This window comes from Microcaecilia unicolor, chromosome 7 (assembly GCF_901765095.1).
Source record: "Microcaecilia unicolor chromosome 7, aMicUni1.1, whole genome shotgun sequence".
Lineage (NCBI taxonomy): Eukaryota > Metazoa > Chordata > Amphibia > Gymnophiona > Siphonopidae > Microcaecilia > Microcaecilia unicolor.
In genome coordinates this window covers 171,566,941-171,589,136 of record NC_044037.1, presented here as the reverse complement: position 1 = coordinate 171,589,136, position 22,196 = coordinate 171,566,941, and the positions used below count along the sequence as shown (strand labels likewise).

The 22,196-nt window shown below is 41.3% G+C and overlaps 1 protein-coding gene across 1 annotated transcript in view; it reads left to right on the top strand.

Annotated features, from left to right (window-relative positions):
* Positions 1–22,196, top strand: part of NBEAL1 (neurobeachin like 1) — a 502,828-nt gene that overhangs the window by 341,856 nt on the left and 138,776 nt on the right. The window contains 2 exon segments of the mRNA XM_030208867.1: positions 6,618–6,713; positions 19,503–19,627. Of these exon segments, the coding sequence (XP_030064727.1) occupies positions 6,618–6,713; positions 19,503–19,627 (221 nt within the window).

Below are 22,196 nucleotides of genomic sequence, written 5' to 3'. Positions count from 1 at the left end.
CAGTTCTATATATATGTGCCTTAATATCTCATTGTGATCATATCTCTTTTTTTTAATAATTATTTTGTGTGCACTCATAGGGTTCTGAGTCTTTAAAAAACTTTTTACATTGTTTTTACATTGTTGTAGTCAATCAAAGCAATGTAAGTAGGACAAGTATGTATGTAACTTATCTCAATCTTCTTTGGAAGCTGCGGGTTACTATGTTGCTTTAAATCAACCATTGGTGTATCCCTCGCGCTTCACTTGTAGAGTCTTGATCAGATCTCCGAAATCAATGCCCACCCGACAGGAGCCTGTTTCGCAGTTGTTTGCTTTGTCAAGGGCGATAGGCATATATCTATTTAAAATACGGAGAACATATGCTTAATATACAAAACTATTGCTTTTTACTGAATGTTTTACATACCGTACAAGTCTATGGCGTCTGGTCTCACTTTAGTAGTGCTTAGTATAGGCAGGATCTGATAAGAAATGGCGCTGGCGTTCAGCTTTTTGAACGTAAAAACTCCGCCTCCCAATTATGATGTGTGAGACAGCTGTGTACGCTAATTCTTAAAGGAAACAGTTCCAATGTAGAGAAGTATTGAGTCCTTGAGGTTCTAATGTGTTGAGGCGGTATATCCATCGTGTCTCTCTTTGTAAAAGTAACCTATCGATGTTTCCGCCTCGGGTATTAGGAATGATATGATCAATGACCATACATTTAAAGATTCACTTGAGTGTTGATTGCTGATACAGTGTTGTACTAGTGGAGCACCCAAGATGTTAGCTGCTATGCGTGATCTATGTTCTACCATTCGTGCATTTAAAGATCTTTTAGATTTGCCAATGTATATCTTTTCACAAGGACATATAATATAATATATGATGTGTGTTGTACGGCACGTAGTTAGATGTTGCAATTGGTATGATATACCGTTGTGACAAAACTGGAAGAAGAAGAGGTCGTCGAGGGGGATATCGAGGTCAGTCCAGATCCAGACCCCGGACTCGTTCTCAATTCTAGCAGATGACAATGTTATCAATCTATCTGATAACTCCCTAACAGAGGCTCAGACGTCTCTGCTGGCAAGAGGTTTATCCTTTGTACCAACTAATACCTTTGACGCGTTCCAATTTCGGGTAGACCTCGAAAAATTTATTAGGAGTTTACAATTGAAAATCTATTTTTCGGGTTCCGCCTCGCAAGACCCACATTCTAGAGTCTACAATAAATCACAATGGTCTCCTCCAATTCCTCCAGACCCTATAGTGACTGCTTTCAAACAATTAGCTCTACGTGACATACATAAGTTTTATGATAAACGAGTTTACAATACTCATGACAACTTAACGAAAGATGAACACCAAGCTCTCAAACAGTTGAAGAATAACTCCTCGATTGTCATCAAGAGAGCCGATAAGGGCGGAGCTGTTGTAGTACAAAATAAATCTCAGTACATAACAGAAGCAGAACTTCAATTGTCTGACACAATGTCCTATATAGAATTACATCATGACTGTACCTTCCAATTACAACAAATCATTCAAGATATTATACAAGAAGGCCTAGAACACGGCTTCCTCACACTTAAAGAACATCAGTTCTTAAACAATAAACTCCAGTGATACCTGTCATGTATCTATTACCGAAAATTCATAAGAACTCAAAAACACTCCGGGCAGGCCTATCATGTCTTCAAGAGGTTCTCTTCTAGAACCTCTATCGATCTATCTGGATACTTTCTTAAAAGACAAGGTACAACAATGCCCCTCATATATCAAAGATACAAATCATTTTCTCCAGATTTTACGAGATATTCAACTACCACAATCCAGTTGTATTATGTTAACACTAGACATTAAGTCTTTATACACGATGATTCCGCAAGATGAACTTCTAGAAATAGTGGGTGCAGTACTAGATGAAAGACAAAGACCACATGCAGTACCAACTGGATTTCTTTTATCTTTACTTAAGCTAGCCCTATGTAAGAATTTTTTTAAATTCGGAGACAAGATTCTACATGCAAACATCGGGAAGTAGCGATGGGCGCTACTTTCGCCCCTACGATGGCGAACCTATTCATGGATGCGTTTGAAAAGAAATGGTTATCTGTTTTCTCCGTTCAAACATAACATCCTTACATGGCGCAGATATATTGACGATATTTTTGTGTTATGGACAGGCACCAATACAGAGCTTAGTGAGTTCCAATTATGGCTGAATGATTGTCATCCACGCATAAAATTTACTGCTACTTCATCAGATAAAACCATACATTTTTTAGATGTAGAAGTATGTTTAAACCAATGTACCTTTCAGACCAGAGTATATACTAAATCTACAGACAGGAACACCATTTTGGAATATGGCAGTTGTCACCCAAGAACACTTCGTGACAGTCTGCCTTTTTCACAATTCTTACGGTTTAAACGCATATGCACGGAAGATGCTGATTTCAGACAACAGACTCATATCTTTAGTTCAAAATTACTATGTAGAAGATACCCTAAAAAGGTCCTTAAGCGAGCCTACACTAGGGCGAAATATGTCAACAGAAACCTATTACTTCAAGATACAAAACAAGATTCTCAAGAAGATCAAGTCATGACATTTGTAATGAGATATGTGCAAGGTGGAGAAATAGCATCCAGTATCATCAAACAGCACTGGGATATTATGCGTGCTCATCCTGTTTTTGTAAACTATCGGATGAGACAGCTTTTTCACGGTCTCGTAACCTAAGTGAAATATTAAGCCCAGCAGATTTGCCCACAACGGGTTCGGTATTCAATAGACAGCAAGGCAGCCATACCAAATGTAACAAAAAGGCTGCAAAACTTGCCCTTTAACTATTGAGTCCACCCAGTTTTGTCACAACGGTATATCATACCAATTGCAACATCTAACTACGTGCCGTACAACACACATCATATATTATATTATATGTCCTTGTGAAAAGATATACATTGGCAAATCTAAAAGATCTTTAAATGCACGAATGGTAGAACATAGATCACGCATAGCAGCTAACATCTTGGGTGCTCCACTAGTACAACACTGTATCAGCAATCAACACTCAAGTGAATCTTTAAAATGTAGGTTCATTGATCATATCATTCCTAATACCCGAGGCGGAAACATCGATAGGTTACTTTTACAAAGAGAGACACGATGGATATACCGCCTCAACACATTAGAACCTCAAGGACTCAATACTTCTCTACATTGGAACTGTTTCCTTTAAGAATTAGCGTACACAGCTGTCTCACACGTCATAATTGGGAGGCGGAGTTTTTACGTTCAAAAAGCTGAACGCCAGCGCCATTTCTTATCAGATCCTGCCTATACTAAGCACTACTAAAGTGAGACCAGACGCCATAGACTTGTACGGTATGTAAAACATTCAGTAAAAAGCAATAGTTTTGTATATTAAGCAAATGTTCTCCGTATTTTAAATAGATATATGCCTATCGCCCTTGACAAAGCAAACAACTGCGAAACCGGCTCCTGTCGGGTGGGCATTGATTTCGGAGATCTGATCAAGACTCTACAAGTGAAGCGCGAGGGATACACCAATGGTTGATTTAAAGCAACATAGTAACCCGCAGCTTACAAAGAAGATTGAGATAAGTTACATACATACTTGTCCTACTTACATTGCTTTGATTGATTACAACAATGTAAAACAATGTAAAAAGTTTTTTAAAGACTCAGAACTCTATGAGTGCACACAAAATAATTATTAAAAAAAAGAGATATGATCACAATGAGATATTAAGGCACATATATATAGAACTGAACACAAGGAATTTCACAGAAAGCAAATCTTGTGCACCATAGGTGGTTGGGGGCAGTCAATGATTATACATGTCACGACTATATTGGCTCAACAAAAGCCAGACACACACAAGTGTCTATGTGACTGTATGAGACGTCCCATATATACATATATATACATAGTATATTTCTGCTGTGTCAATTTGCTCTCCGTATTTCTGGGGTAAGCATCATAAAATGTATTCAGCTTTTCTGGGATCTTGCCAGGTATTTTTGACCTGGATTGGCCACTGTTGGAAACAGGATACTGGGGTTGGTGCACCTTTGGTCTGTCCCAGTGTTGCAATACTTATGTACTTAAGTGTTCTCAAGGACAGAAGTCCAAGTATTCTCACATTCCCATGATTGAGGGACCAGCACTCGTGCATCAAGTAGGAAGGCATCTGCACATGCACAGTGGATTGCTGCTTGAAAATTCTACATTAATCTTGATAGTCAGTGCCACACCAGGCTCCGTCAAATGACGTCACCCAGCTGTGAGAATATTTGGCTTCCTGCCCCCAGAGAACACCTGCTACAGGTGACTAACTTTGCTTTACGCTTTATAGCAGTAAGAAAGCTGAGTGAGTATAGATTCATCTTCGACTCCTCCCTCTCCTTCTCTGCCCATATCCAGCAGACAGCCAAGACCTGTCGCTTCTTTCTCTATAACATCAGCAAAATTCGCCCTTTCCTCTCTGAGCACACCACCCAAACTCTCATCTACTCTCTCATTACCTCTCGCCTTGACTACTGCAACCTACTCCTCACTGGCCTCCCACTTAACAATCTATCCCCCCTTCAATCCGTTCAGAACTCTGCTGCGCATCTTATCTTCCGCCTGGACCGATATGCTCATATCACCCCTCTCTCCTCAAGTCACTTCACTGGCTTCCGATCAGATACCGCATACAGTTCAAGCTTCTCCTACTAACCTACAAATGCAGTCAATCTGCAGCCCCTCACTACCTCTCTACCCTCATCTCCCCTTACGCTCCTACCCGTAACCTTCGCTCACAGGACAAATCCCTCCTCTCAGTACCCTTCTCCACCACCGCCAACTCCAGACTCCACCCTTTCTGCCTCGCCTCACCCTATGCTTGGAATAAACTCCCTGAGCCCATACGCCAAGCCCTCTCCCTACCCATCTTCAAATCCTTGCTCAAAGCCCACCTCTTCAATGTCGCTTTCGGTACTAACCATTGTACCTCTATCCAGGAAATCTAGACTGCCTCATCTTGATTGACTGCACTTTTGTCCTTTAGATTGTAAGCTCCTTTGAGCAGGGACTGTCCTTCTTTGTTAATTGTACAGCGCTGCGCAACCCTGGTAGTGCTTTAGAAATGTTAAATAGTAGTAGTAGTAATGCTGTGAATAAACTATTCAATCCTGGGATGCAGGTGGTCATCCAGCAGCAGGCCAACTCCACATCTTACATTTACCCGTATCTTGTTTAAGTCTGAATGGGCTGGGTGTTGTAACAGTAAACTCTTGAGTTTTCTTAGGAAATTTAAATATAAATGGAATAACAAGTTCATAGAGAAATGTGATTTTTCTAAATTGACAATTCAAGTGAAAATGTACTTTGAATAACTTGCTTTCCAAACATAGCCACTCTCAGCAGTGGCAGCAACTACAACAGAGCAGCTTGGAGCTGTGCTCCTCAACCTTTATAACTGTGTTTAACTTTTGAAAATTTACAGGATACCAGAACGATGATCATACCAAAATAACAGATCTCTTCTACCCCCCTTATTCCCTTTGTCTTCCCCTCCTTATTCAGTCAATTCATACTTACAGGCCCCAACCTTCTGCATAAGTAGCCTGTTTAATGGGAAGTTAAGATTGCAAAGGCGAGAGGGACCTGTAAAAGTTCACAGGTCATGTTGACTACTGCTACTGAGTGTAGTTCATAGTAGACATTCAGAAGGAGGGAGAAGTTGGTCCATTTCTGTAACCTCATCTACTGTTTTTGTAACTCAATTTAGAGACATAAATTCTACCGTTTACTATATGCATTTCTGACACATTGTACTGTCCAAAATAGATAGAATGTGTAAATAAGTTTCCATAAAGCACTATAATGTTTGCCTGCCTTAAAGTACTACATCAAAATCCTGTTATCATTCCCTGAGCAGCCTTTGATTAATCTTTATAGTACATTAGAATTTGCCATTAGTGTTTCAGCTTCTTACTGTATTGTTTGTTTGTTTGTTTTTTCCTTTGTATACTGATTATCTTCTGGTTTTGTCCCCTATTTCTGTCTTCCTTTCTTGGTCTCAGTGGCATTCATTCATTTGTTCCTGTTGCCCTTTCTCTGTCCAGACAGTTTTTTTTTCTTTCTTACAAACCCTTTTTTATGTTCTATTCCTATGCTATTGTATTCTAATATAGAGTTGCCAAGTTTGTTATTTTTCTGCATTGGTTTTCATATTCCTGAAACAAATGATTTCAATGGTATGTGATATGGGTTCTTATTAAGAGACTGGGATGGGGTGGTTCAATATTATTGATAGGTAGAAATTAAAATTGGGAAAATAATGGAAACTGGGAAAATGTGAGCATTTCCCATTGCCTCCAAAGCAGATACACTTCTATTATTAGATTCCTTTGTTAATTCAGTGTAATGGCAGCCAAGTAGTTTATGCCTAAGACAGGCAAAACGCTTTTCAACTTAGGGGGCTGCAAGTTCACTGTGTTGCCAGTTTTCACTGGCCTATCCTTCCTGTTTCATTAGAAAATCAGACACGCTTTCCAAAAAAACATTCTCTTCTATTCCATTGTTATTAGTTGTTTTTTTTCTTCTCAACAGAAATGGGTAAACAGAGAGATTTCTAACTTTGACTACCTCATCCAGCTGAACACAATAGCTGCGAGAACGTACAATGACCTTGCCCAATATCCTGTGGTAAGTGAAGTGTCTCATTTTATCTGGGACACATTTTAGTGAGTAGCTTTCAGATATCTATATATAAATGATTCTTGTGTTTTCTGTGTGACTGCTCCTGGGATTTTCAGCTTTTCTCGGAGGACAGGGGATAACACTAATCCTCATTACATGGCTGATGTCACTCAGTGGAGCCCCACACAGGAACTTTTCTCTAGAACAGTTCAGCCGCACATGCACACCATCTCCCGCCTACACAGGACCACATTAGTCTTATGTTTTTTCATGGTACTGTTAAGAGACAAGAGACATTTTTTAGTTGCAGTCAGCTCAATACCTTTATCTTTGATTTTTTTTCAGTCAAATTGTGTAAGCTTCTGTCACTGTAATGTGGTATTTCTTCATGGTCACTTCCCTAGTTAGGTTTATCAGTTGTTCTGACGTTTCTGTTGTTTCTTTTGTATCTGCTCAATGTAGTCTTCTTTAGATCTCAAGCTTCCTTTCAAGGACTTTTTCATCACTAAGTCGTTGGATTTACCTGCGGCTATTTTTCCAAATGAAATGTCCCAAAAGCGAGCCCCCAGCAGCTTCAAGAAGTGCCCCAGTGCAACAGGACTATATCCATTATAGATACACACAATTGGTGCCTATAATACCTGGGACTCAACCTATTACCTCATTGTATTTTGTGTTCACAAATGTCAAAGAAAGGGATTTATGTCCATGGAAAGCAATGTAAGAAGATTTTTGGCATAGATAAAACTGGTCCATTGACACTTGCATTGGAAGCATTAGTCTCCATGTGTTCCAGAGCTGCAACTGTTGCTGGGGATGCATTGTCATTGGGTGTATCTTGATCATCCTCAACACTGAATGTCAAATGAAGCCATCAGGGTTGATCCTCATCCAATTCCAGCTCAAAGAAGAGAAAAGATTCATCCTCATTTTCATCAGTGCTTAAAGATCAAAATGCTGGTCATCAAGGGGAGGCTGTAATGCATCACATTGTGCCTCTTTGAAGCTCAGCATCAAGAGCACTGAGATTGCTGATGTCCCCTAAATGCCCTCAACATGAGAACCATTCATCCTCCGTGGCATTGGAGAGGATGAACCAGCCTCCATGGACCCGAGATCCCACTTTGGATACACCCCAAGTAACTCAGGAGGTCATGGCCACTTCTAGTGTGGTGCCCATGCCTTTGTCAATGGCAGCCTTCGAAGAGCAATTTATGAATATGTTTGGGAAAAGGATGGCACAAAATCCACAGGAGTTGATGAACATAAGAATCCCACAAGATGCACAAGAGGAAGACGGAGTGAGAAATGGAAAATGGTTCTTCAAAAACAAACCATGGGATGCCCAAGCAAAGAAGAACTTCCTTTATTGATACTAATGCGCCTTAGTAAAAGACCCCCAAAGTGCACTATAAAACCATATAAGTTGACAAATACATTGTTTGGAGAGTTGTGAAAATTGATCACTGCATACTTACAGTGGGGGAAATAAGTATTTGATCCCTTGCTGATTTTGTAAGTTTGCCCACTGACAAAGACATGAGCAGCCCATAATTGAAGGGTAGGTTATTGGTAACAGTGAGAGATAGCACATCACAAATTAAATCCGGAAAATCACATTGTGGAAAGTATATGAATTTATTTGCATTCTGCAGAGGGAAATAAGTATTTGATCCCCCACCAACCAGTAAGAGATCTGGCCCCTACAGACCAGGTAGATGCTCCAAATCAACTCGTTACCTGCATGACAGACAGCTGTCGGCAATGGTCACCTGTATGAAAGACACCTGTCCACAGACTCAGTGAATCAGTCAGACTCTAACCTCTACAAAATGGCCAAGAGCAAGGAGCTGTCTAAGGATGTCAGGGACAAGATCATACACCTGCACAAGGCTGGAATGGGCTACAAAACCATCAGTAAGACGCTGGGCGAGAAGGAGACAACTGTTGGTGCCATAGTAAGAAAATGGAAGAAGTACAAAATGACTGTCAATCGACAAAGATCTGGGGCTCCACGCAAAATCTCACCTCGTGGGTATCCTTGATCATGAGGAAGGTTAGAAATCAGCCTACAACTACAAGGGGGGAACTTGTCAATGATCTCAAGGCAGCTGGGACCACTGTCACCACGAAAACCATTGGTAACACATTACGACATAACGGATTGCAATCCTGCAGTGCCCGCAAGGTCCCCCTGCTCCGGAAGGCACATGTGACGGCCCGTCTGAAGTTTGCCAGTGAACACCTGGATGATGCCGAGAGTGATTGGGAGAAGGTGCTGTGGTCAGATGAGACAAAAATTGAGCTCTTTGGCATGAACTCAACTCGCCGTGTTTGGAGGAAGAGAAATGCTGCCTATGACCCAAAGAACACCGTCCCCACTGTCAAGCATGGAGGTGGAAATGTTATGTTTTGGGGGTGTTTCTCTGCTAAGGGCACAGGACTACTTCACCGCATCAATGGGAGAATGGATGGGGCCATGTACCGTACAATTCTGAGTGACAACCTCCTTCCCTCCGCCAGGGCCTTAAAAATGGGTCGTGGCTGGGTCTTCCAGCATGACAATGACCCAAAACATACAGCCAAGGCAACAAAGGAGTGGCTCAGGAAGAAGCACATTAGGGTCATGGAGTGGCCTAGCCAGTCACCAGACCTTAATCCCATTGAAAACTTATGGAGGGAGCTGAAGATGCGAGTTGCCAAGCGACAGCCCAGAACTCTTAATGATTTAGAGATGATCTGCAAAGAGGAGTGGACCAAAATTCCTCCTGACATGTGTGCAAACCTCATCATCAACTACAGAAGACGTCTGACCGCTGTGCTTGCCAACAAGGGTTTTGCCACCAAGTATTAGGTCTTGTTTGCCAGAGAGATTAAATACTTATTTCCCTCTGCAGAATGCAATAAATTCATATACTTTCCACAATGTGATTTTCCGGATTTAATTTGTGATGTGCTATCTCTCACTGTTACCAATAACCTACCCTTCAATTATGGGCTGCTCATGTCTTTGTCAGTGGGCAAACTTACAAAATCAGCAAGGGATCAAATACTTATTTCCCCCACTGTATGGTGATACTATAATAAAAATACAAATATATAAATACATATAAAAAATTACTTCTTTTTTTTTTTTTTTTTTACATTTTGTACCCCGTGCTTTCCCGCTCAATGCGGCAGACAATGGAGGGTTAAGTGACTTGCCCAGAGTCACAAGGAGCTGCCTGTGCCGGGAATCAAACTCAGTTCCTCAGTTCCCCAGGACCAAAGTCCACCACCCTAACCACTAGGCCACTCCTCACAGAATAAACACACAGCAAAGTCATAATAAATATGAAATAAGTAGGATACAATAAATACATAAACAAAACATTAATATTTGGATAAGAAGCATCATGATAATTTAAGAGCTAAAAAGATGACCAAGAGCACAATGGTAAGAACTTCCTTACTGAAAAAAAATAATAGGACACTATAAACTATTGGGACTTGAAACGTCATGGTAATTTAAGATGAACAAACATGGGTTAGAAGGGTAAAATGTGACAAAGAGCAGAATTTGTTTGTGCATTGATATTGTAGATGGAGCACTTCTTTGATATCAAGCATCATTGATATCAAGATTGGAGGTGACTGAACCAATCACCAAGACCTTTGTACTGCCTGCAGAAGACATTTTGTTACTGAGGCCGCAAAGGGGCTCCAAGTCGGTGTCTGCCAAACCAGTGTAAATTTCCAGTGCATTGGGTTGGGAAAGGACTCTTCACTTGGTGCATTGGGGCTCCTCAATGTCTTGATGTCCTCCTCCAAGGCCTAAAGCATGGGTCAGTAGAACAAGACAAGCAGAGCCTCGAAACTCTCCTTTGGAGTATTTTTTTGACATGTTTATATAGAACAATAGTATAGAATACAAAATCACAAAAAAACGGGCATCAATATATTTAGTTACACACTACCATCAAAAAAATATATGAATGAATGATAGGCTCTACAAATACACTTCTTTTTCAGTATTTTAAAAATTAAAAAATGAGGACAAGACCTCAGAACCTGTCTTTGGACTCTTATCTATAACAAGTGGTTATAGTCTCAACAGACGTTCATATAATTATTAGCCAAAAACCTTCATTCACTTTTCTCACTACTTTATTAAATCATTTTCTTTTTATCATACTCTTTTTAACTTCTTTATATTCTTTGCTGATAAGAATGTCTCAAAATTGAATGTCCATTGGAGCATAAAGCACCAAGCACTTATCTTTGTATATCCCTACGGGATTCCCATTTCACCCTAAGGCTTTTTCAGGGGCATTTATGTGCTTATACTTGATCTGCTTCACAATGGCAGATTGAGCCAGAAAAATATTAGTCCAGTATAAACTTCCCTGAAGAAGCCTTAGGGTGAAATGAGAACCCCGTAAGGATTTGCTAAGGTAAGTACTTGGGATTTGTAAAGATAACTGCTTTATGCTCCAATTAATTTGAGATTAATGCTTTTCAGCAAAAACGATATATAAAGAAGTTAAAAAGAGCATGATAAAGAGAAAATAATTAGATAAAGTAGTGAGGAAGGTGAATGGAGGTTTTTGGCCAATGATTATGTGAACGTCTGATGAGACTATAACCATAAGAGTCAAAAGACAGGTTCTGAGGTCTTTTCTTCCCTTTTTTAAAGTTTTAAAATAGTGAAAAAAAGTGTATTTGTAGAGCATATCATTCATTCATATGTTTTTTGATAGTAGTGTGTAACTATATATAGAACAATAACCAAATCAGTTTGTACAGAAAAGTGCAGTGATGAGAACAAAACTAAAGAAAATCCCATGAAGAAAAATTTTCGTTGCATCAAAGTTCACAATAATAGGGAGAAAAGGAGCACACAGATAATTAGCTAGCAAAAAATGTTTAAATCTTAAAAAAGAAAACTACAGGCAAGCATTCATGCTAACCTCAGGTTAAATCTTAATACAGACATCTCAAACAGCACCCAGAGGAGCCACTTGACAATTCGCACCCAGAAAGAAAGTTAAATGGGTATATTCAAAGAAAATGTACTTTTTGATCTACATTTAATTATGCATTTACAGGGAAATGTTAAGAAGAAAAGGGCTTCTAGCTGATGAACACCAGGTAATAATAACTTTCTCCATGGCTTCTGTCTCTTAGTAACATCAGGAAACATTCTGATCTTACAATTTTTTTTTTTTTATGTTTAAATATGTTTATTAGTGCAATGAGAAACAAACACAATACTGCCCTTGGAGGAATACTCCATACATCACTGAAGTCTTCTCATTAAGATCAAATACAAAACAGTGCAAATACAGTTTTCTTTCTTTTCTTCCCCCCCCCCCCCCCCCCGTCTTACCCCCCCCTCCCTTCCTTCCTCTTGAACAGCTCAACTCCCCCCACCCCCCCCCCCCCCAGACTCCTCTACTTTATATCGCACTCAAGAATTCAAAATCCTACTACGCGCCACTGCAGTCAGTGAGTCCCAGAAAGGGGACCAGACTTGGCAAAGTCTATCTCCTGGTGGCGAGGATAGGTCTTCTATACCCCTACGCTCCAATGCGCAGAGGTGTATCATGTTAGATCTCCACTGTTGCAGTGTAGGCGGATCCCCGGTTATCCACCGTTGAAGAATCGATTTCTTTCCGACCAGAACTGTTTTTTTCAAGAAGCATTTAAGGCCCCGAGGAGCAACTGGTGACACTCTGAACACCTCAAACAGTTGCGCTGGGGTTGGTCTCCAAACTACCCCCCATAACCCAGACACATGCTGACTAATCTGACGCCAAAACCCCAGGATCCTCGGACATCTCCAGAACATGTGTCCTAGATCAGCTGGGACTGTGCGCACTTCTTACATCTATCCTCCGTCCCCATCGCTGCCCTATGTGCTCTATGGGGTGAAATATACATCCTCAGTACAAATTTATAATGTGTTTCTTGCAACGTCACATTCTCCGTCAGTCGTTTGGTACCCAAAAGACAGACCTTTACCGTTTCCATCGGTAGGTTTATCGCTAGCTCCGTATTCCAGCAAGTGGTCAATTTACCATATTCCACCTCTCCCAAATGTTCCCGCAATGAGGCATGATAGTATTTGAGTGGAACCCTTAATTGTGCATCTAATCCCAATATGGTAACCAATTGCTCCCACGCCTGCGTTGTCAAAGAGGAAGCCGGCAGGGATCTCAGATAATGACGCAACTGGAACATAGAAAAGAAATTTAGTCCCCCAACTCCATACTCCAACTGCAATTCTGCAGAAGACCTCAGAGTGCCCTCCGGATCGTATAACTGATATAAATATTGTAAGTTTTTTTTCCCCCACCTAATAAATTCCTCTGAGCTGATGCCCGGCATGAAGTCTCTATTACCCTGGATTGGCAGTAACAGAGAAGACTCTGCAGACATACCGTAAAACCTACAGACCCACCTCCAAGCTTTCCTCAGGGGCATCACTATTGGTGCAAAAGCCGGCGGGGTCCGAAGACTCCCCTGCTTCGCATGCAACCAGGCACTAAAATGGTCTGGGGCAAACAACTTCGTCTCGGCTCCCGTACATGAAAAATAAGATGATCCCCGGAACCAATCCGTGAGATGACGCATGTTACTAGCAATTGAGAAAAGTCTGATACTCAGCAGCCCCAGCCCCCCCCCCCCCCCCCCCCCCCCCCGTTCTTGGTAAAAAGAGCTGGGTGGCTCGCATACGCGACTTCTTACCCTGCCATATAAATTTTGCTACCAGCCGTGTTACCCACTGGTCATCCCTTTGTGACAGACACACCGGCACCATTTGGAGCACATAGGTCCACTTTGGCACCAATATCATGTTGTATAATGCAATTCTCCCCATGAGGGACAACGGGAGCGAGTGCCAGCTCTGCAGTGTGTGCTGTGTACTGCGCCGAAGCGGCTCCACATTCACCTGATACAAATCCGATAAATCCGCGGGGATTAGTACTCCCAGATACTTTAAGGGCCCCTTGGACCAAGTAAGGGGGAATTCTCCTTCCCACCTCTCTCTGATCGAGCTCTGTACTGGGAATGCCACTGATTTCTGTAAGTTAAGGGTAAACCCCAAAAAGAAGCTAAATTCTCCAATAATATCCAGGAGGCCCGGTAACGACCTATAGGGGTTTGTCAAAGTCAGCAGGATATCGTCTGCGAATGCCAAGGTTTTTACTGAGAGGGAGGGCATCTCAACTCCCGCAACCCCTGGGTCCCTTTGAATCGTGCGCAGCAAAGGTTCCAGGTAGAGCAGGAACAACAACGGAGAAAGAGGGCACCCCTGCCTCGTTCCCCTCAATATCTGAAACTTGGCTAAACGGGTCCCATTTACCAGTATAGCAGCCTGGGGGTAAAAATACAACGCAGCAATCGCACGTGCAAACCAGCCCCTCAAGCCCACATAATCTAAAACTCCAAACAGGTAATCCCAACGTACTTTATCGAACGCCTTCTCGGCGTCAAGACTCACCAAAAGCAATGGTTCTTGTGACATGTGACTATAAGCTACAGCCATACAAACTTTGCGGACATTAATAGAAGAGTGCCTACCCTTCACAAATCCCACCTGCCCCTCTCCTACCAATGTGGCCATGTGTGGACTGAGCCTCTCCGCCAACACCCTAGCTAAAATTTTAAGATCTACATTAATGAGAGAAATCGGTCTGTACGATTCCGGGCGTTCTGGGTCCTTCCCCGGTTTTGGTATCAAAGTAATCCACGCCTCATTGGAGTTCCGTGGAACCCCTCCTCCCTCCACCGAGGCTTCAAAAAAGGATACCAGGGATCCACACAACTGCGGCAACATGCACTGATAATATTCTGCCGTGTACCCATCGGGGCCCGGAGCCGAACCCCTTTTTAACGCTTTGACCACTTTCTGAATTTCTTTAGCACTCAGAGGAGAGTTCAACCGATCCCTCACCTCCGCCGTTAATTGGGGGATACCTGAATCTTCTAAATAATCTACTAGATCAGGTCCACTCCGCTCGCCTGGATCGCTATAAAGCTGATCTTACAATTTAAAAACAACTCTTTCCTATGCTTAAAGAATAAGCCTAAGGGCCAATCTCTATCGAACCTTAGTATAAGGGAAATGATCATCATTATAGAAGTCACTAGGTCAATACCAGAATATTCCAGAATGTCCGATATATTCAACTCTTCAGGTATAGCAGCATCCATTTCAGCTAAGACACAATCATGATTAGGTTTCTTCTTAAACTGACTAATAGTAAAAGAATGGGGAAACTAAACAATTCAAAATAGAAAAATCTTTTCACATACACCTGAGTTATCACATACTATATCACAAATCCTAATTCATCAATATCAGATTGGTTGAATGGTCTTCGTTTTCAAGAGCCTCCACTTTATTTGTAAGAGTCTTAGAAGCGTATTCAAAGCACTTAGACTAACAAAGTTACTTGGAGGGGCATTTTCGATACGACATCTAAATCTGGACGTTTTACACAAAACGTCCAAATTCTGAACAAGAAAGACTTTTTTTGTTGAAAATGACCATCTTCTTTCGAAAATACTGTTTTGAAAAATGTTTTTTGATTTGGACGTTTTGTTTTTCAGTCCATTTTCGAACAAAAAACGTCCAAATCCATCTGGTATCTAAATAACAGAGTGCTATTTTTCCAAGAGTGTACATTCCCTAATTACCTGTCCCAATGCAACTGAAGCTTTTACCTCCTCAGCGCATGTAAATGGTTTCATCCCTGTGTGGATTCTCTGATGCCGTGTGAGGCTTTTTTTCCAACCAAAACTTTTACCACACTCAGAACATGTAAATGGTTTCATTCTGTTGTGGATTTTCTTGTGTATTGTGAGGTCTGCCTTCTGCCTAAAGCCTTTACCACATTCAGGGCATATATATTGTTTCAATGCAACATGAATTCTCTGGTGGACTGTGAGGCTGTCCTCAATGATGCTTTTACCACACTTTCTATATGCAACTGTTTTAACTTCTGAATGGATTCAAAGGCTCATTGCTAGACCAGTCCACCAGAGAATCCACATCCAAATGCAGACTTATGCCACTTTTTGGACGTTTTTCTCTTTTGAAAATGAGCCCAATAGTAACCTATGGAACTTTGTAAGTCTAAGTGCTTTGAAAATGAGCCCCTTATTATCTTTAACCAAAGAAATATCCAGATCTGAATAGTGGATATTTTAACAGTACAGTCTTCGGGGATTGCTTTAAAGTCACAATATCTAAACAACAAAGCTGCAACTTAGTCTTCTGCTCAGTAATTTTAGATATCAAAGGGTTCATTAGAGGGACCGCAGCTTATCCCAACTCCATAATAATTTGCTAAATTTATTCTAAAGTGAATTGTTCAGGCTGATAAGGAGCAAATTGAATTGAAGGGATTACAGCAAGAAACTGATCTTTGCCTGCCTGCCAGTGAGCCACTTGGTTCTTCAGCAGTTCTCTTCAATTACTCTAAAGCTCTCTCCTTTGCTATTTGACTCAGTACTGCGTCAGAGCTTCCAGGTACCAGTTGCGGTCTCTCAAGGCTCTTAGAGTCTGCTCTAAACATCACACATTTGGCTAGATGTTCGCCAAATTTAGATACACCCCAAGAAACTCAGGAAGGCATGGCCATCCCCACTGTGATGCCCAAGCTTTGTTGATGACAGCCTTCAAAGAGTAGCTTATTGAAGATATTTGAAAAAAGGATGGAAAACATCTTTGCTTGATGTGATATTCTTCAACCTTATTGATGTTGAGACCAGAAGTGACACCGGGGACATGAAGGGAGCCCTAAGTTAGTATTTTCTGCACAAGTGTCAATCTCTAGTGCATTGGAGGAGGAAGCTTCAGTGCACATTGGGGGTCCTCAGTGTCTTTATTTCATCACCCAAGGCTTGACTTAAAGGTCACAATAGGCAGTGACTCAGACTTCTCCATTGGAGTATTTTTATGAGTCTAATTTAGAGCACTCCGAGAATCAGAAGATGAATCAAAGATCTTCCCTGAAGAAGGGTCTTCAGGGCTTCTTCCGTTCTCTCCCCATCTCACATGAGACTTAAGTCCCCACTGGAAGAACACTTGTTCATCAAGTTTGTTGGGGAGATGGCTCAGGCCATCCTATTTAAATTAGAGAGGAAGGAGGAGCCCAGGGCAGAAACAATAAATATAATCCAATTTCTTAACCCACCCAAAGAAAGAAGCTGTGTCAGTGCCTAATCACAGAAAGGAGACCCTCACTTCCTGTTTCTCCTGTTAACAAAAAGGTCAACTATTTGTATAGAGTCCAAAAGGCTCCTGGATTCAAAAGCAGCAGCTTTTTGAAGGTAGCCCTCCACTCCCCCCCCCCCCCTAAAATCATGATGCAGGGCTTGCTTTTGGTGACGTCTCCCACAAGCCACCTACAGTGTCATGGGACCTCATAGTAACATAGTAGATGACGGCAGAAAAAGACCTGCACAGTCCATCCAGTCTGCCCAACAAGATAACTCATATTTGCTGCTTTTTGTGTATACCCTACTTTGATTTGTACCTGTGCTCTTCAGGGCACAGACCGTATAAGTCTGCCCCGCACTATCCCCGCCTCCCAACCACCAGCCCCACCTCCCAACCACAGGCTCTGGCACAGGCACAGACAGTATAAGTCTGCCCAGCACTATCCTCACCTCCCCACCACCAGCCCTGCCTCCCAACCACCGGCTCTGGCACAGACCGTACAAGTCTGTCCAGCACTATCCCCGCCTCCCAACCACCAGTCCCGCTTCCCACCACCGGCTCTGGCACAGACCGTATAAGTCTGCCCAGCCCTATCCCCGCCTCCCAACCACCAGCCCCGCCTCCCGATCTTGACTAAGCTCCTGAGGATCCATTCCTTCGGCACAGGATTCCTCAGTAGTGTTCTAAACCTGCCGATGAAAGCTCTATTTGAGCCATTTAATGCCTCCCATCTTAAGTACCTCAAATGGAAAGTTTTGTTTTTGGTTGTGGTTACTTCAGCTCACAGAGTAAGTAAGCTCCAGTCTATAGTATTCATCTTTACCCTAAGTCAGGGGTTCTGAACCTGGTCCTCAGGACACTCCAAGCCAGTCTGGTTTTTGAAATATCCACAATGAACATGTATGACATAAATGTGCATGCACTGCCTCAATTGTATGCAAATTTATCTCATGCATACTCATTGTTACAAGTACCTGGCAAGATCCCAAAACAGTACAATACATTTTATGCTGCTTATCCTAGAAATAAGCAGTGGATTTTCCCCAAGTCCATTTTAATAATAGCTTATGGACTTTTCTTTTAGGATGCTATCCAAACCTTTTTAAAAACCCGCTAAGCTAACTGATTTTACCATTTTTGACTAGTGTTACTCTCCTTTTTTCTATTAAAGGCAGCCTGTAGTGAGGAAGTCCTATGTTATGAGGATTAGTATATCTTGCTTGTCCTCAGGGAAAACAGAATTACTTTGTAGCAGGTGTTCTCTGAAGACAGCGGGGCACAAATCCTCACATACCCTCCCATCTCCCCAAGGAGGTATATTCTTCTTAAACTTGGAATGACTAGTGTAGTCCAGTTCTGTTCTGGAGAAAATTTCCCACCCTGGACTCCATCAGATGTCATCACTCATGGTGTGAGGATTTGTATCCTGCTGTCCTCCTAGAACACCTGCTTCAGGTAAGTAACTGTGTATTTTCTGCTGAGATTGCTGGTCACTAAGATTACATACACAGATTTTACATAGTCAAAATATACAATAAAACTCAGACTATATTTTCTGTGAGCTGATGTTAAACAACCTACAGCACTGGATGAGGATTTGTTTCTCCATTACAGGAAGAATACATTTTGAGCCTCCTATTCCACTTTGTCTCTGAAAGACCCGATTTCCAATTTAGTTATTTTAATTAAACAATAAAGCAGATATGAACTGGAAGTGAAACATGGGCAGCTTGCAGGCCTCATGTTTAACCAGTGTCTTATCAGAATAAAGATTCTTTAAATTACATTTTTTTAATGTTGAAAACATATGGTGTTTCTAAAAATAGCAGATGTTGGAGCAGATTTTAAATTTAGAAAAGTACAATTAGAAAAAAAAAAGGTACTTCTTATAATTCAGTATTCAACTAACATAAGACCTTGGCCTATGAAAGCCACACTGGATAATATCAAGCCTGTAAATTAAACTGAAAGAGGTCCCTCTTCTGTCACCTTTTTGGCATTACATTTTCAGTCATTTGGAGGAGTATTTTCAAAGCACTTAGACTTACAAAGTTGCTTATTTATTTATTTATTTATTGCATTTGTATCCCACATTTTCCCAACTTTTTGCGGGTTCAGTGTGGCTTACAATAAGAAATGAATGATGGAAGTACAATTTGTTACAAATTGGTTATGGATTACATTGTGCAGAATTATGCGAGACAATCGAAGTGTCTTTAAGGAGTGCAACAATGGAACACAAACATTGAACATTAGAAGGAGACAATGGGAGCTTAAAGGGCAATACTAAGGCATAAAGACATATGGTATACATGTTTCTGTGAGTAAAGGTATGAGTGATGTGAGATTACGGGGGATGAGAGTTCAGAAGTGGATGTATGGTGCATTAATGAACAGTAAGTGTGGACTTTATGTGTTTTGGCTCTTTCTGTAATTTCTTTTCAAAAAGATGGGTTAGTAACTTATGGAACTTTGTAAGCCAACGTGCTTTGAAAATGAGCCCATTAGCCACCTCATCCAATTTTTATGCTTGGAAAAAAAAACGTAAATGCCATTTCTGATTTTGACCTTTGATTTTCCAGTTTCCTTGGGTTCTACAGGATTACACCTCAGAAGAATTGGACTTGAATAATCCGGCCGTGTTCAGAGATCTTTCTAAACCCATTGGTGTGGTAAATGAGAAGAATGCTAGTGCTGTAAAAGAAAAGTATGACTTTCTAATAAGTTGTATCTGCTTTCTAGTTAGAGTTTCAGACAAGTGTTATTTTTGTTCACTCCTTATTCAAAAGGAGCTTTATCTTTACAGATAGACGTGCTCTCAAGCTGTTAAACCATGTTTTCTAAAGCTTCTGCCCATTAGAATAAAAGAAAAATATGTTGAATTTGATAAACTGTGGTTTAGAAAGTTGATTCTTGCCCATTATGGGAGTAGTTTTATAAGCATTGGTTAAAGCACATTTTACACACTCAAAATGGCTATTATAAAATTGCATAGAGGCATGTATTTATAAAAAGTAGTCATGAGAAGATGGTGCCTACTTTTTTGTGATCTGCATGTAGGCATTCCCAGGGTCATAGTCTAGGTGGAGCTGAAGCAGAGTTTCAATGTTTGCATATGCTTTATAAAACTGCTGTGTAAACACAAACTAAATGCACACATTTACACCTGCCTTAGAGCAGGTGCAAATTTGTATAATAATATTTGGCAGAGTTCTGAGAGCCTATTTTATAAAGACATGTAAGCACCTAATTTGTCATCATGAAATAGGTGCTTTTTTAAAAATGTTTTTAGACATCCTGTTATGAAAGTGCCACATACAATTTTCATACTGCCCATGTAGTTTCAAAGTGCATGAGTACTTATTACCCACGGACTTGTGAAAATACTTATAGGTGTCAGAACGAGGGGGGCCTACCCCACTCCCTGCTTCCATCCCCACTGCTGCTGCTTTTCCAGACCAGCAGCAACAGCAAAACACTTGTGGCCATTGGTTCTGTCCCCTCCCACATCACTTCCTTTTCCATGACAGAGCCAGCAGCCGTGAGTGTTAACAGAGCGGCCCTGTGATCATTTTGCTTTTGTTTTCCTTCTGCTGCCTTGGAGAAGCAGCAGTAGTACCAGTGGAAGGGTGAGAGAAGAGAGGGGTCAGACAGATGTGGGGGGAGAAGAGAGGGGTCAGATGCTGGATATGGTGGAGGAAGGGGGAAGAGAGGAGTCTGACACTGTATCAGGGGGAAGAGAGGGCTCTGACATTGGATGTGGGAGGAGGGAAGAAAAGGGGGTCAGCCATTGGATGGAAGGGAATGGAGAAGGGGCAGAGAAAGAGGACAGGCACCAGATGAAAGGGGGAGAGGTGGGCAGATGCTTGATGGATGAAGAGGTAGGAGAGTGGACAGATGCTGGATGAAAGGGGGAGAGAGAGGGCAGATTGATGGAATTTGGGAAGGGCAGGTGCTGGATGGAGGGGGAGAGAGCGGGCAGACACTAGAAGGATGAGGATGAGAGGGACCAGACACTGGATGGACGGGGGGAGAGAGAGGACACGTGGATGGAAGATGGGAGGAGGGACAGTGGTTGGATGGAGTAGGGGACAAAAGAGGGCAGATGCGCGATGGGGGGAGAAAGAGGATAAGAGTTATCAAGAGACTGGGGAATAGAGGAAGTGAAATAGGATAGCCAGAGTAAGGGAAAAAGATGACAAGCTGTAGGTAGACACAGTAAAAAAAAAAAAAAAAAAAAGGGCAACTGAAGAATGTATAGTAAGAAAGAATTAAATCTGGGCAGAAAAAATACATTGAACAAAGCTGAGAGAAAAGAAGGAGAGGAAAATGACAAATGGACAGGAAATCCTGGCAAGAGAGTTAAGGAGAAGATGAGGAAAGCAGATACCAGATAGTGGGACTAACAAAATTAGAAAAAGTAAATGACCAGACTACAAAGGTAGAAAAATAATTTTGTTTGTTTGTTTAGGATAGAGTAATGGGTAGCTGTGTTAATAAACATTAATAAATAAATATAAGGGTCTTTTTATGAAGCTGAGTTAAAAAATATACTTAGCATGCCCTTACACTGGTATTTTCTTTGCACTAAGGCCATTTTTACCACAACCAGCAAATGACAGATTTTTTTTTTCATTAATGGTCATGTACTAATATTACCATTAGTGTGTGGCCATTAAAAAGAATTACCGAAGGAGCACTTACCAACACCTATTTTATAGGTGGTAAAGGTTCATTCTAACCAGTTAGCATGTAATAATGCGGACAACATAGTAACTGATTAATGCAGGAATGCCTACTCTCCTTCCCCCAGACATGCCTCCCCCCCCCCCCCCCCCCCCCCCCCATTTTTTTAAGTTCGTAAGTAGCATGCAGATTTGGAACTTATTACAGTACCGTGTCCCATGCTAAACATGCACTAGCGCTTACCACAGCTTAGTAAAAAGACCTCATAAATAGAAAATGGAAATGAGGTGATATCTTTATATTAGACTAATTATTTTTTTCCCAAATTTTATTATATACATGGAGGGGCAAAATGGAAAGATCGTCCAAGTACGAATTAGGACGTTCTTACGAAAACGTCCAAAAATAGACCTGTATAATGGAAAAATAGTGTGGGCGTTTTTCGATAATCGATTATCCCTGTAAGAAAACAATCAAATGACGAGCGCATAAGCGTGACTAAATTGGGCGCCCTAAGATGGTCGATTATTGCAGGTGCAAACGACCAAATCACGTGGTGTGTAAAATAATGTACAAAGGTGTATCGCAAG